We start from the raw sequence: 14,881 nt of genomic DNA, 5'->3' as shown, positions 1-14,881 counted from the left end.
TAACAGAGTATACACCAATTCAACAATTTCTACATGTACAATTCATTAAAACTGATTACATTCTTCAAATTGTGGAACCAGTCTCCACAACACTTAACTGCTTTTCTTTTTTTTTAATCATTGCCATTCTAACGGGGGTGAGATGGTATCTCATAGTTTTGATTTGTATCCCCCCACTGGCTAATTCCGACTTTGAGGAGTATTTTTTCAGGTACTTGTTGTCCATTTGAATATCCTCTTTGGTGAAATGTCTGTTCAAGACCTTTGCCCATTTTTATTAGCCTGTCTTTTTGTCAAATTAATAACATTTTAAATACAGGTATGTAAAAAAAAATTTTTTCCAACAAAACTCACAGAAAAAAAAAATTTAATGCCTAATACCCATGAAAAATACTCAAATGCTCCAAGGAGCGCCTGGCAGGTTCAAACTGCGGACCATCTGGTTAGCAACCGTAGCACTTAACCACTACGCCACCAGGGTTTCCCTGTAAAGTTTACAGCCTTGGAAACCCTACGGGGTTTCTACTCTGTCCTCTTGGGTTGCTATGAGTCACAAATGACTTGCCAGCAATGGGTTTGGTTTTGGTTTTAACGTTTAAGGACAAGGAGCCCTGGTGGCACAATGGTTAAGCACTTAGCTGCTAACCAAAAGATCAGTGGTTCAAACCCACCAGTGGCACCATGGGAGAAAAGACCTGGTGATCTACTCCCACAAAGATTACAGCCTAGGAAACCCTATGAAGCAGTTCTACTCTGTCCAATAGGGTCACTATGAGTTGGAACCGACTCGAAGGCACACAACAATTACATGGATGTTCACTGCAACATTATTTGTGATAACAAAAGAACCCGAAGGGCTAAATTAATTATACTACATGCTCAACATGTACTGGTGTAAAAAACTGTCCTCAAATATTAAGTTAAAAAGTAATTGTAAGAAGAGTAGGAATTTGAGTTTTTAAGGATTTAACAAGAGACTATTAACAGTGGTTTCCTCCGGGGAAAGCAAGGTGGGGCTTTTACTTTACCCTTAAACTCTTTTGTAACATTGCATTGTTTTGCCTTCGGCATTGCTGAGTTTAAGAAAAATTTTTTAAATTAATGGTTGTGCTACTTACAGAATTTAAATTCAATGCAGTTTTAGATGGAATATTATACAGCTATTTTTAAATGTAGTAAATCTGTATGTATTCAACAGGGAAAGATATGCACAATACATAAAATGAAATAAGCAAGTTTTCGTATGTAAGCTTGATACCATTCTTCTAAAAAAAGTAGTACATACATACACAGATATACTATAGAAAGATACATTCCCGAAACGTTAACAATGGTCTACTCAGAAAAGAGTTTAAAGGTGTGAGTGACAGAAACTTTCACTTTTTTTACTCTCTTTTCTTTTGTACTGCTCTAATTTTTTACAATGATAATATTCATGAATTTCTCAGGAAATTAAAATTTTTAATATTTGTATATACACATCTGCTACATATACTTTTTTTAAAAAATCAAATACACCAAACTATTAACAAGATTACATGGTACTTTCACTTTCTGCTTCATGCATTTATAGAACCTTGTTTTTAAGTTTTAGAATGAGCATGTATTAATTTGGTGTCATAAAAAAGTTTTATTAATTGAAGATACATATTTTAAACAAACACACATATATACATAAAAAAAGCAAATTAAAACAAAGTCACAATTCAAAATACACCTATTTAATACAATATATCATAAAAATTCAATTCCTATGGTAGACAATGCATCTATCATATTCAGTAACAAATTCTTATAATAACCATCAATATTAAAAAGGCGTTACTGCACTGGCTAATGTGGCACAATCAGGTTATTTCATTGGGAGTAAAAATACTATGAAATCAATGTCAAATGCTGGCACCATAAGCTATTAGTCCCAAAGAAAAGAACAAAAAAAGACACTCGACCATTAAATGGGAAAAAGACAGTCTTTTTAACAAATGGTGCTGACCAACTGGATGTCCATGTATAAGAAAATTAAACAGGACCCATACCTCACACCATACACAAAAACTAATTCAAAATGATCAAAGACCTATATATAAAACTGAGATCTATAAAGATAATAGAAGAAAAAATAGGGTCAATGCTAGATGCCCTAACACATGGCATTTACGATACAAACTATAACTAACAATACACAAACATCACAAGATAAGCTAGCTAACTGGCATCTCCTAAAAATTAAACACTTGTATTCATCAAAAGACTTCACCGGAAGAGTAAGAAGAGAACCTACAGACTTGGAAAAAAATGTTGGCTATCCAACAAAGGTCTACAACAAAAAGACAATTCAGTTAAAAAATGGGCAAAAGATATGAACAGACACTTCACCAGAGAAGACATTCAAGCAGCTAACGGACACATGAGGAAACGCTCGAGGTCACTCATCATTAAAAAAACAAACCAAACTTGTTACTATCAAGTCAATTTCATCTCTTAGAAACCATATAGGACAGAGCAGAACTGCCCCATAGAGTTTGCAAGTAGCTCCTGGTGGATTCAAACTGCCCACCTTCTGGTTAGCAAACATAGCTCTTAATCACTACACCACCAGGGCTTCCCACTAGGCATTAAAACTGCAATGCAAATCAAAATTGCAATGAGATACCACCTCAACCCCAACATTACTGGCACGAATCAACAAAACAAAATAACAAATCCTGGAGAAGCTGCTGGGAGATTGGAACTCTTAGGCACTGCTAGTGCAAATGCAAAATGGTACAACCATTTTGGAAAATGATACGGTGCTTCCTTAAAAAGCTAGAAATACCATATGATCCAGCAATCCCACTGCTACGAATATATCCTAGGAAAATAAGAGCCGTCACATGAATAGGCATATGCACACCCATGTTCACTGCAGCATTGTTCACAATAGCAAAAAAGATGGAAACAACCTAGGTGCCCATCAACAGATGAATGGATAAACAAACTATGGTACATACACACAACGGAATACTGTGCAATGATAAAGAACAGTGATGAATCTGCGAAGCATCTCACAACAGGGATGAATCTGGAGGGCATTATGCTGAGTGAAATAAGTCAATCACAAAAGGACAAATACTGTACGAGACCACTATTATAAAAACTCATGAGAAGGTTTCACAGAATGTTTATGGGGGAGGGGAGGGGTGGGAAAGGAAAAGTACTCACTAGGCAATAGGTAAGTGGTAACTCTGGCGAAGGTAAGACAGTACACAATACTGAGGAAGTCAGCAAAACTTGACCAAGGCAAAGTCAGAGACTTCACAGACACATCCGAACTCCCTGAGGGACTGAATTACTAGGTTGAAGGCTGGAGACATGGTCTTAGGGGACAACTAGCTCAACCGGCATAACATAGTTTATAAAGAAAATGTTCTACGTTCTACTTTGGTGAGGAGCGTCTGGGGTCTTAAAGCTTGTGAGAGGCCACCTAAGATACTCCACTGGTCCCACCCCATGTGAAGCAAGGGAGGATGAAGAAAACCAAAAACACAACGGAAAGATTAGTCCAAAGGACTAATGGACCACAACTACCACAGCCTCCACCAAACCGAGTCCAGCACAACTAAATGGTGCCCAGCTACCACCACCAACTGCTCTGATAGGGATCACAATAGAGGGTCCTGGACAGAGCTGGAGAAAAATGTAGAACAAAATTCTAACTCACAAAAAAAAAGACCAGACTTACTGGTCTGACAGAGACTGAAGAAACCCCGAAAGTACACCCCGGACAACTCTTTAACTCAATACTGAAGTCACTCCTGAGCTTCAACCTTCAGCCAAAGATTAGACAAGGCCATAAAACAAACAATAATACACATAGGTCAACCAGGTATACAAGACTATACGGGCACACCAGGGGCAAGTGAGAAGGAGGGGACAGGAAAGCTGAACGAATGGAAATGGGAAACCCAACGTCGAGAGAAGGAGGGAGTGCTGACACGTTCGGAGTTGGTAACCAATGTCACAAAACAATATGTGTATTAATTGTTTAACAAGAAATTAATTTGCTCCATAAACCTTCATCTAAAGCACAATAAAATGAATAAAAATAAATACAAAGGCACTCGAAAGAACAAGACATGGCGGGGGGGGGGCGTTAAATTAAGAATGGACAAATACAATAGTAGTTCCCAAGCTAGATATGCTGCAGAAATACAAGTGAGCAGCATAGATGAATAAACCTGGGACTCAATATATGCCTGAAATATAATTCATTTTCAATGTTTGAAAAAATCTAATACTGATTTTTTTTAATGTGGGACAACAAGCATAATTTAAAACCTGCAAAATTTTTTTAAAGAAATGTTTCATAAAGTTAGTCATGTTTTAGACTGAAACTAACTAAGGAATCAAAACTCAGTCGTGTGCAGAAACGTGAAACAATCAACTCTTCACCATCTTGTTTTGCTTACAGTGAAAGAAAGGCATGTGACTTTAGGCTGATATAGGGCTTAGAACATGGCAAACACATTAAATGTTTTGAACCTGGTTAAGTTTGGCAAATGTTACACACTTAATCTCTCTCTAAAACACTTACAATGTACCTTGACATTTATGCCAACATTACCCCAACTTACATGAAAATAGAACCCTTACTAATACATATACCTCATATCTCTCTAAAGTGTTGAAAAGCAAAAGATTTCACTTTGAGGACTAAGGTGCCCCTAACCCAAGCCATGATATTTTCAATTGCCTCATATGCACCGGAAAGCTAGACAATGAATAAGGAAGACCGAAGAATGAATGCATTTGAATTATGGTATTGGCGAAGAATATTGAATATACCATGGACTGCCAGAAGAATGAACAAATCTGTCTTGGAAGAAGTACAGCCAGAACGCCTCTTAGAAGTAAGGATGTCTAGACTTCGTCTCGTGTACCTTGGACATGTTATCAGGAGGACCCAGTCCCTGGAGAAGGACATCATGCTTGGTAAAGTAGAGGGTCAGTAAAAAAGAAGAAGACCCTCAACAAGATGGATTGACACAGTGGCTGCAATGATGGGCTCAAGCACAACAATGTTTTTGAGGATGACGCAGGACCGGACAGCGTTTCGTTCTGTTGTACATAGGGTCGCTATGAGTTGGAACAGACTCGACGACACCTAACAACAACAACATGGTCATATGCACTGCACCACTAACTGTTGCTATAATAACTACCTATCATTTAGCTTCTATTTAGAGAGCTCAAGAGAATAAAAGCACAAGAATAAAAGCTAATCTGTCAAAAGTTCTTTAAATGAAAGAGGTGAAGCTCAAGAGTCTTCATGGCCACCAGCCTCAAGGAGTTAGGGAGACTGATCCTCCCCTTCTGCACATCTCCAAACTGTTTTGCTACTGGGCTGCTAACTCTTCGCCAATACTATGTTGTTATGGTGGTGATGTGCTGTGGAGTCAATTCAGACTCATAGCAACCCTACAGGACAGAGCATAACATAGGGTTTCCAAGGCTATAATCTTTACAAAAGCAGACTGCCACATCTTTCTCCCGCGCAGAGGCTGGTGGGTTCAAACCGCTGACGTTTTGGTTAGCAGCCTAGCACGTAACAACTGCACCAACAGGGCTCTTTGCCAGTACTACATATAACCCCTCCCATTCTCTCCCACCTTCAACACTACCCTTTATTTCACACATTTAAATGTGTGTGTTATTACGTGAATGTAAGTTAAGTTGATACAGATAGTAATATCACCAAGAAATGACCAAAATCTCCTATCCTGTTTCCTTACAATAATTTCTTACAGTAAAATTAGTTTTCACATACTACATTTTACATTAGGTATTCTTTTTGAAGTACTTATCTCTTGAGTATATCGATAAGTCCCTACAATTTAATTCATTCAAGAAATTAGTTTCTGTCTGTCAGGCATTTAATATTTTCTGGGTACAAAGTACTAAAAAAAAATAAATAAAGATCCCTGCTCTTGCAAGAGCCAAACATGCAAACAAACAATTACTGTGTTGTTGCTGTGTGTCTCACTGAGTCAATTCAGACTCATAGTGACCCCACAGGACACAGCAGGGTTTCCTAGGCTGTAGAAGATGGACACTTAGGTGAAGGTGGACAAGAAAAATGAGGCTGGAAAGGTAGGAGCTGGGGGGTTAGGTCCAGATTCTAAAAGGCTCTGTATGCCAGGCTAGTATGAACTTTATCTTGCCTTTGGGGCAGGAAACCATTGAAGGATTTTAGGAATGAAGTCACAAGATATCTGTTTACATTTTAGAAAAAACGTAAAGATGGGTTGTAGGTGAGGCCAGTCAGAAGGCAAGAGGGATTAATAAAAAGGTTGCTGCAAATGGAGGGGCATTATGAAGGCCTGAACTAAGACAGTGACGGTAAGAAAAATGAGTTAAAACTAGAAATATGAACAAAGTATCAAAAGAACACAAACTAGTAAGTGGAAACCTATCTGGTGAAATCAGGGAAAGTTTCACAGAGAAAGTGACATTTACACTGGGCCCTAAAGAAGGAAATTTTGTAATGAGAGAAAGGGGCAAAATAGCACAAGAAAAAGGAGAGCCACAAGAATGCTCACTGATCTCAGACAGTCTGTTAAAGTAGTAGTTCTTTCCTTTTACCAGTTGTCATTGTAGTTGCCCAGGTTTTTACCGGTTGCCCAGGCAGTGCAAACAGTTAACATGTTTGGCTGCTAACCAAAAGGTTGAGTCCACTCAGCAGTGTCTCAGAAGAAAGGTCTGGCAATCTACTTCTGAAAAATCAGCCACTGAAAACCCTACGGGGCACAGTTCTACTCAGATACATATGGGGTCAGTATAAGTCAGCGTGAACTTGATGGCAACTAGTTTTTATATTCTTTTGGAGATTAGTCAGTCAGTCAAGTAAATATTTACTGAAAGCCTAATACATGTCTTGGGCCACTAGGAATCAAATGAAAATTAAGATGTGTCTTTCCTAAATGGAGACTTGGTGGCACAGTGGTTAAGAGCTTGGTTGTTAACCAAAAGGTCTGCAGTTCCAATCCACCAGCCACTCCTTGGAAACCCTATAAAGCAGTTCCTACTCTATCCTACGGGGTCACTATGAATCAGAATTGACTTGATGGCAATGGGTTTGTCCCCCCCAACCACCCAAAATAATGCACTTGAAAACTTACATGCAAAAATTTAACCACAACAGAGGAGTGTCCAGCATTTAACTTGGGCCCACAGACTTCAAGTAAAGAACCCCTGAATAGTAAAGGATAAAGTAGGAGTGATGGGACTGGCTAGATGAGAACTGAAAAGCAAGCAGAACTGCCCCAGAGCAGACTGCCACACCTGAAGGTCGTAAAGACTTTATTCCAATGCTAAAAAGTCTAAATAACCCAAACAGACAATTCAGCAAGCAGGGTGTTTTTAAAAAACACAGAGATCTTCTTACTTAGTCCTCACAACAATGTATTTACATAGAGAACAGTAAGTACTATTACTATCCATTTGCAAATAAGAAAATTAAGGTTTAAATACAAGAACCTGCCCAAGGTCACACCCAAAAAAAACCCAGTGCCCTCGAGTCGATTGCAACTCATAGCGACCCTATAGGACAGAGTAGAACTGCCCCCATAGAGTTCCAAGGTCACACAGCTAGTTTAAATGGTGGAGCCAGAACTGTCTATCTGAATCAGAGCCCTTGTCAATCACTTATCTAGGAAAAACTGATATACCTGCAGTATTTACTTACTTTAACCCTTACAATTCTATAAAGTCACTGTTAGTCTAAACCCAAAACCAAACTCGTTGCCATCGAGTCGATTCCGACTCATAGTGACCCTAAAGGTCGGAGTAGAACTGCCCCATAGTTTCCAAGGAGTGCCTGGTGGATTTGAACCGCCAACCTTTCGGTTAGCAGCTGTAGCACTTAACCACTACACCACCAGGGTTTCCACTGTTAGTCTAGAACCTAAAAATATCCCATTTAAATATGGTTTACTCATAAAATTATTTTGTTTGATATTTCCAAAGCATAATTATTCACCCAATAATTTCAAGTTTGTTAATGTAGTTTATTTTAAAAAGTCTTCAAATTGTGTCTTAGAAGTAGAGCTAACAGTTGTAAAACTAGGAATCTTGGTTTCCAAGATACAGCAAAAACTTGAGAAGACATCATCAATTTTTCAGCAAAACAAAGAAAGGTGGTTTTCTGAAGTTAATCTTGTCCACACTGTCTGGCCAACGATGTTTTCAGAAAAGGAACTGAGGGGAAGGAAAAAAGAATCCACATCCTATAGTCACTGAATACAAATTTTCACTGAATACAACTTGATCTAAGTATAATTTTCTTAGTAACTATTATTTTTAGAGTTTCATTTTTATCATCTTCACAAGCTTTTGAAAATATATCCAGAAGGAAACAAGCTTCTCTATCCTTTGATATGTTAGCTTATTTCTTGATTTGGTGCAATTCCAAAGATGAGCCATTTCTTATAAGTGCTACAAGAGATGGACGGAATATGGTTCCAGCCCGTTGCAGAAGAGATCTACTTGGTACATTCTAAGTCTCCAGAGCATTTCTAAACCAACACCTGACGAAAATAAGTTTGTGGTAATTCAGCATCCCAGAGAGCACAGATCAGTCCTTTATGATAATATAATACTTATTACCTATCTTTACAAGTCTATTCCTAGAGAGCAGGAAATGAGCCCCAGCGGTGCAATGGTTAAGCGCTTGGATGCTAATAAAAAGGTTGGCAGTTGGAACCCACCAGCCATTCTGTGGGAGAAAAGCCTGATGATCTGACCCGTAAAGATTACAGCCTAGGAAACCTTATGGGTCGGTTCTACTCTGCCCTATAGTGTTGCTATGAGTCAGAATGGACTCAATGGCACATAAAAACAAGAGGACAGGAATTCTGTCTTAATATCTCCACACTCAGTACAAAGTCAGGCACACACTGTTTCTCAAGTGAATGAATAAATCTTATTCTGCCTTTCAAATGTGAAACAAAGAGCTATTCAGCCGAATTAATTGATGGTGAAATTTTCCCTGTTTCTTCGGAAATTTAATTTTCTTTTTATCTTGTAAGTATGGACACACTGGAAAAAATGTGCCAAAAACATTGTGACAAACATTGTGAAGAGTTGTACATAAACTTTCTAGTCTACTGTTTTTATAAAGCACAATAAGTAGATGAAGGTCAGAAAACATGGAATAGTTTCACAGTCGTCGATTACAGGTCTAGCCCCACCCTCTGGATTTTATAGCCAAGGAAGTGATTTATTTGCCCAAGGTTATTAGCCAATAGTGCTAAGAGTCACAATTTGGATGCTACTAACCCCAATCTGATGTGCTCTCTATTACAACATACTGTCACAGAAACACCTTTTCTTATTCCATTTACTACTTCCATAAAGGTTTTCCAGGAAAATGTCAGGCAAAAAAAAAAAAAAAAAAAAACTTCATTAAAAAAAATTTCAAAAGTACTTTCTTCTTAACCCTCATATTTTTAGGTGCCATCAAGACTCAAGACATTAAAACATTCAATTAAAATAAAGTCAGAGCTGCAAGTGCAAGGCATAAGCAGAACACACACATATGGCATCCTCTGACAAGCTTCAATCTGACTGGCTACATTAATTCTAGTTATCTTTCCAGGGAAACCACTCAAGCTTTGAAGCTTTACCCAAAACCTACAGTTCTTTCCCTTCACCCATCACTACTCCTTGTTCCATTAGCTCCCCCTTCTCCCATAGCATTCGGCAGTCCCTTCTCATCTCTACCTCTGGCACTAGAGTTTCCTCCCCCCACACTTCCCAGACATCCACATCACCCATTTTCATCCTTTCAGTCATAGCGCCTTTCCTGACCACGCATTCCAGAGTGACCTCTCTATTACTTGTTTCTAAGTATATATTACAATCTATAATTAACCTTTTTATTTCCATTTTACTGGTTAATTGTCTTTTCCACTAGGATGTCTCATGAGGGATCTCTCCTTCACCACTGTATATACAGTACCTCCTTTTTCATCATTACCAAAACTGCATTGGAAATACTATCATTTCCACCATCTTCCCCCGACTATAAACCTATCAAGGGTAAGTGCCGTATTTCACTCATGTTTCCCCAGCACTTGGTAAAGTACCTGGCATCATCCTATGAAGTCAGTAAAAGTTTGTACTAAGAATAATTACCAGCAAAGAAGCAGAGAACAATTAACATTTAATAGTACAAAGAAATGGTGCAGGTTGTAGACATAAAAAGCAGAGTGATAAAGTAAAGATCAGAAAGGACAAAACTACATTCAAACAGAAAAAGTGCTTCTGGCTCAGCAGAAAGGAAAAACCAATCATGCTAATGGGAAAGCCAAAGTCAACTTTTGATTCTGCTCCAGACTACCAAAACAAATTGCCCCCACCTCCCCAAATTAAAACTTTGGAACACTGTAACTGATTGAACGCACTCAACTACTCGTTGTTGTTAGGGGCCGTCTGTCGGTTCCGACTCATTGCGACCCATGTACAGCACAACGAAACTCTGCCCAGTCCTGTGCCATTCTCACAGTCGTTGCTATATACAAGCTGACATACGAGTGGTGGTAACTACTCATTAAGAGCCCAAATGCCAACACACAGGATTATTTTGCATTCTCCGAAGATGTAACACGCGAGGAGCAAAGGGATGCTGACAGAAGCAAACGGCAGAAGCAGAAATAACGGCCAATTCTTTTATCTGTAAACAGCTTGAAAACATGAAGAAAAATCTCAGAGTGATCATGGAGACCTGAACTAAACATAACCATAAATATGTAATCATAAGTTAGGACGGACGATTATACAGAGCTGACCATACAACTGCCAAAGAGCCACACTCCACCGATCTTTCCCGATCCTCTTCTACTCAAGGTCCACCAGCCTTATTCCTGATATCACAATCTTCAAAGGAATGCCGAAAAAGCGAAAAAACAGCTTAAACATCAAAAAGCAAAACAAAAACAAAAAAGCAAAAACCCACTGGTTCCGCAATCCGTAACCAAAGCCTTAGATGCCTTTCAAAGCCATCTGTCATACCTTTCAGGGGCCCAGAGAAGCTGACTCCAAAAATAAATCTCTGGCCCCAACACACCTGCCCAGATTATTCAGAAAAACCCCAGTTTTCTAGTTCGGAGATCTGCACTCTACTTAAAAAAGGATCTACTGGCAGGAACAAGCAACCAATCCCTCAGGGGGCAGTGGCGCTCCAACCACCCGGTTGGGACTCAGGCAACGGTTGCAGGGCACGGCCCTTTCAGGGAACCGCCGACAGTCCAGGCTCTCAGCCTAGCCCAGCGCAACCCTTCCCGGCAGTGGCCAAAGTCGGGCAGGGGCGAACGGGGGCCAGTGGTCTGGCTTCCGAGCTGGGCCTTCCCGGCTCGGGGGCGCGGCGAGACACCGAACTGGCGCCTTTCAGTCCAGCCCCGGCTGCTGCAACGGCTCTGGGGCCTCTTCCCCTGGGCTCCCCTCCCCGCCGCCCTCAGCCAACCAGTCAACACCTTACCTGGCAGAAGCTACGGCAGTAGTTCAAAGATGAGACCTCCGAAACCTCCTGCTCCCTCAGCTCCGTCTCCAGCTGCCATAGACACGGACGCAGTCCCGGGGATCCCGGCGCCGGAGATGCGGGGCGATGACCCCGAGTCATGAGCTCAGTCTCGGCTCCGTCTCCAGCTCCGGCTGCTGCCGAAGCCTCAGCCCCGGCCCCGGCCCCGGCGGCGGCGGCGTCTCCCTTTCCGTCCGCCATCTTCCCACGGCCCAGCAGCGCGTAGGCAACCGAGCCACGTGACTCAGCCCTGGCCCCGCCCCCGGTCGCCCGCGCTCGGTGACGCACTCCCTGGCGACGCTGGCGCCTGCTGAATTTCGTCACTGGGACCCAGAGTGCTCCTCCCCTCGGCGGGCTCCAGGACCGCTCAAGCGGCGCCCTGGCAACGGCCTGGCAACAACTGGCTCCTGACAACCTCGGTCCTTCCAGCATCTTTGGAGTCGTGTAGTCACCGAACTGAAAGTGCCTGTAGACAAGTGAGCGGGGGAATGATGTTTGAGCTACCATCTGAAGCACGGGAGAAAGGTAGCCCTGAGAGTAGCCTAGAGGAAAGTACCCCCAGGTAGAAAAAAGTAAGCAAAGGTTGTGAGATTGGAATGAAGACTAGCTCCATGGTAACTTGGTTTCTGAGAGGTGGCGTTACAAGTCACTGGCGAAAGGGTGAACTCTCAATAAATGGCGCTGAGAAATTTTTTCCAAAAAGGGAAAAAAAATTCAATTAGATTTCTACCTCAGACCATATCCAAGTGTAAATCCCAGATGCATTAAAGACTTAAAACATTTTCAGAAAATATAGACTATCTTTATGATACCAAAATAGGGAAAATTTTCTTAAATAAAATTTAAAAAAGCATAAACCAGAAGGAAAATATTGTTAGATTTAACTGCATTAAAATATCAATATATTGTTTTTAATTATATATTAGTATATAATTTTTTAATTAATTTGTTAATAAAATTTGTTTCTGTAATATAGAAGTTTTTAAAAAATAACCCAAAGACAAGCTAAAGACTAGGATATTCACCGTACATTTAACCATTAAAGGGTCAGTATCTTAAAAATCTCCCAAAATCAAAAGGAAAAAGGCAAACCATGCAATAGAAAGGTAGATAAAGGATATAAACAGACAGTTCGCAAAAAAAGAAACATGAATAGCCAATAAACCCCTGAAAATGTCTAACCTCGCTATAATTATCAAGGGGCCCTGGTGGCACAATGGTTAAGTGCTACAGCTGCTAACCAAAACGTTGGCAGTTTGAATCCACCAGCTGCTCCTTGGAAACCCTCCAGGGCAGTTCTACCCTTTCTACTGGGTCAATATAAGCTGGAATCAATTCCACAGCAGTGAGTTTTTGGTTTATAACTATCAAAGCACAAATTAAAACAGCAATAAAATATGATTTCATGCCCAGAAGATTGGCAGAAATTTTAAATTAGTACCAATGTGTTAGTGAGAAACAGATAATAGACATTTATATACTACTGATAAAAGTATAAGTTGGTACATCACTTAGTAGAGGAATTTGTAATATTTCATAAAATTGAAGATGCACGTCTGTCCAGTGATTTAGCAATTAATAATAATAGTTGAGATTCATAGATATTTGGTATGTGACAAATACTGTTAAGTTCTCTGCATATATTAACTCATTTAATCCTACTAACAGTATCATGAAAATTTAATATTATTACTCTCATTTTACAATTCAAGAAACTAAGGGATAGGGAGTTGAGTTTAAGTAACCTGCTACAGAATCTGACGTCTTAACCACTATGTTGCTGATATTTATTGCAGCACTATTTGTAAGGATAAAATATTGGAAACAACCTAAATCTTTAGCAGTAGGGGAATGGATAAATAAATTATGGTATATTCATAACTGGAGTATTATACAGCCAGTAAATGAATGAATTAAAACTGCACACATCAAGATAGATAAATATGAAAAACAATGCATGATATAATGCAGATTGCAAGGATAATGTATTGTTCTCTACCATAAAATTTAAAAACATACAAAGCAATGCTCAAGTAGTAAAAATATTAAAATGAAGGACTGCAAAAGAATGATACATATCGCCTTTACAATGGCAATTCCCCTGGGGAAAGAGGAGGGAGGACGTGTAAGAAGAGCCTGTGCCCATATCTGTAATTTTTTTTTAATCTGAAGCAAATATTCAGTCAGCCATACCAGGTGAATTGAGCACCTATTATGTGCTGGGAACACTCCTCCAAATCATAAAGATGTAGAGGAAAACATGTAGTTCACATTTTAACGGACAAATGTAGCTAAATATTGATATATTAGATCTGAGTGATGGGGTCCTGGTTGTCTGTAATATTATTCTTTGTATTTCTGTACATTTGCAATACAGATAATTAGATTTTAAAAAAAGGAAAGAAGGACAGTGTGTCTGACACATGGTGCAGGAGAAGGAAAAGTGGTAGAAGATAAGGTTGGAGGAGACAAGGGCCATATCATGTAGGACCTTATAGTCTAAGGTAAGCAGTGGGAATTTAAAGTGTGATGAAGAAGAAGTGTGATGGGTAACCATTAAATACTTTTAACTGGAGGAGGTGACATCTGATTTACACTTTTAAAAGATCACTCTTGCTGCCGTGTGCAGAATAGGTGGTATCGTGTAATGAATTGAATTGTGTCCCCCAAAAATATGTGTCAGCTTAGTTAGTCCATGTGTGGTTGTCCTACATTTTGTGATTTTCCTATGTGTTATAAATCATAATTTCTGCCTGTGGTTAAAGAGGATTAGGGTGGAATGTAACAACCTTGCTCAGACCACATCCCTGATCCAGTGTAAAGGAGGTTTCCCTGGGATGTGGCCTGCACTACCTTTTATTTTAGAAGAGATAAAAAGAAAGGGAAGCAAGCGGAGAGTTGGGTACTTCATACCACCAAGAAAGTAGCACCAGGAGCAGAGTGCATCCTTTGGACACCGGGTCCCTTCAGCTGAGAAGCTCCTAGTCCAGGGGAAGATTGAGGACAAGGACCTTCTTCCAGAGCTGACAGAGAGAGAAAGCCTTCCCCTGGAGCTGACACCCTGAACTTGGACTTCTACCCTACTAGACTGTGAGAAAATAAATTTCTCTTTGTTAAAGCCATCCTCTTGTGGTATTTCTGTTAGAGCAGCACTAGATGACTAAGACAGAAGGCAAGAATGGAAGCCGGGAAGCGACTGCAGTAGTCCAGATGATAAGGACAACAGATTAGGATATATTTTAGAAGCAGAACCGACAGGCTGATGCATTGGTTGTGGAGAATGAGGGAAAGGAAGGAATCTGGAATCACTACATAGATTTTGGTTTG

At 39.9% G+C, this 14,881-nt stretch overlaps 1 protein-coding gene across 2 annotated transcripts in view; it reads right to left on the bottom strand.

Moving 5' to 3' along the window:
• RLF (RLF zinc finger) overlaps positions 1–11,795 on the bottom strand; it is a 92,361-nt gene extending 80,566 nt beyond the window's left edge. For both annotated transcript variants that reach the window (XM_049878895.1, XM_049878896.1), the window contains exon 1: positions 11,516–11,795. In XM_049878895.1, coding sequence (XP_049734852.1) covers positions 11,516–11,755 — 240 coding nt within the window. In that variant the 5' untranslated portion in view covers positions 11,756–11,795. The remainder of the gene's footprint in view (positions 1–11,515) is intronic.
• Between the last annotated feature and the right edge of the window lie 3,086 nt (positions 11,796–14,881).

Source organism: Elephas maximus, chromosome 3 (assembly GCF_024166365.1).
Source record: "Elephas maximus indicus isolate mEleMax1 chromosome 3, mEleMax1 primary haplotype, whole genome shotgun sequence".
Classification (NCBI taxonomy): Eukaryota; Metazoa; Chordata; class Mammalia; order Proboscidea; family Elephantidae; genus Elephas; species Elephas maximus.
Note: the sequence above shows the minus strand (reverse complement) of the source record. Positions and strands in the feature narration are given on the sequence as shown.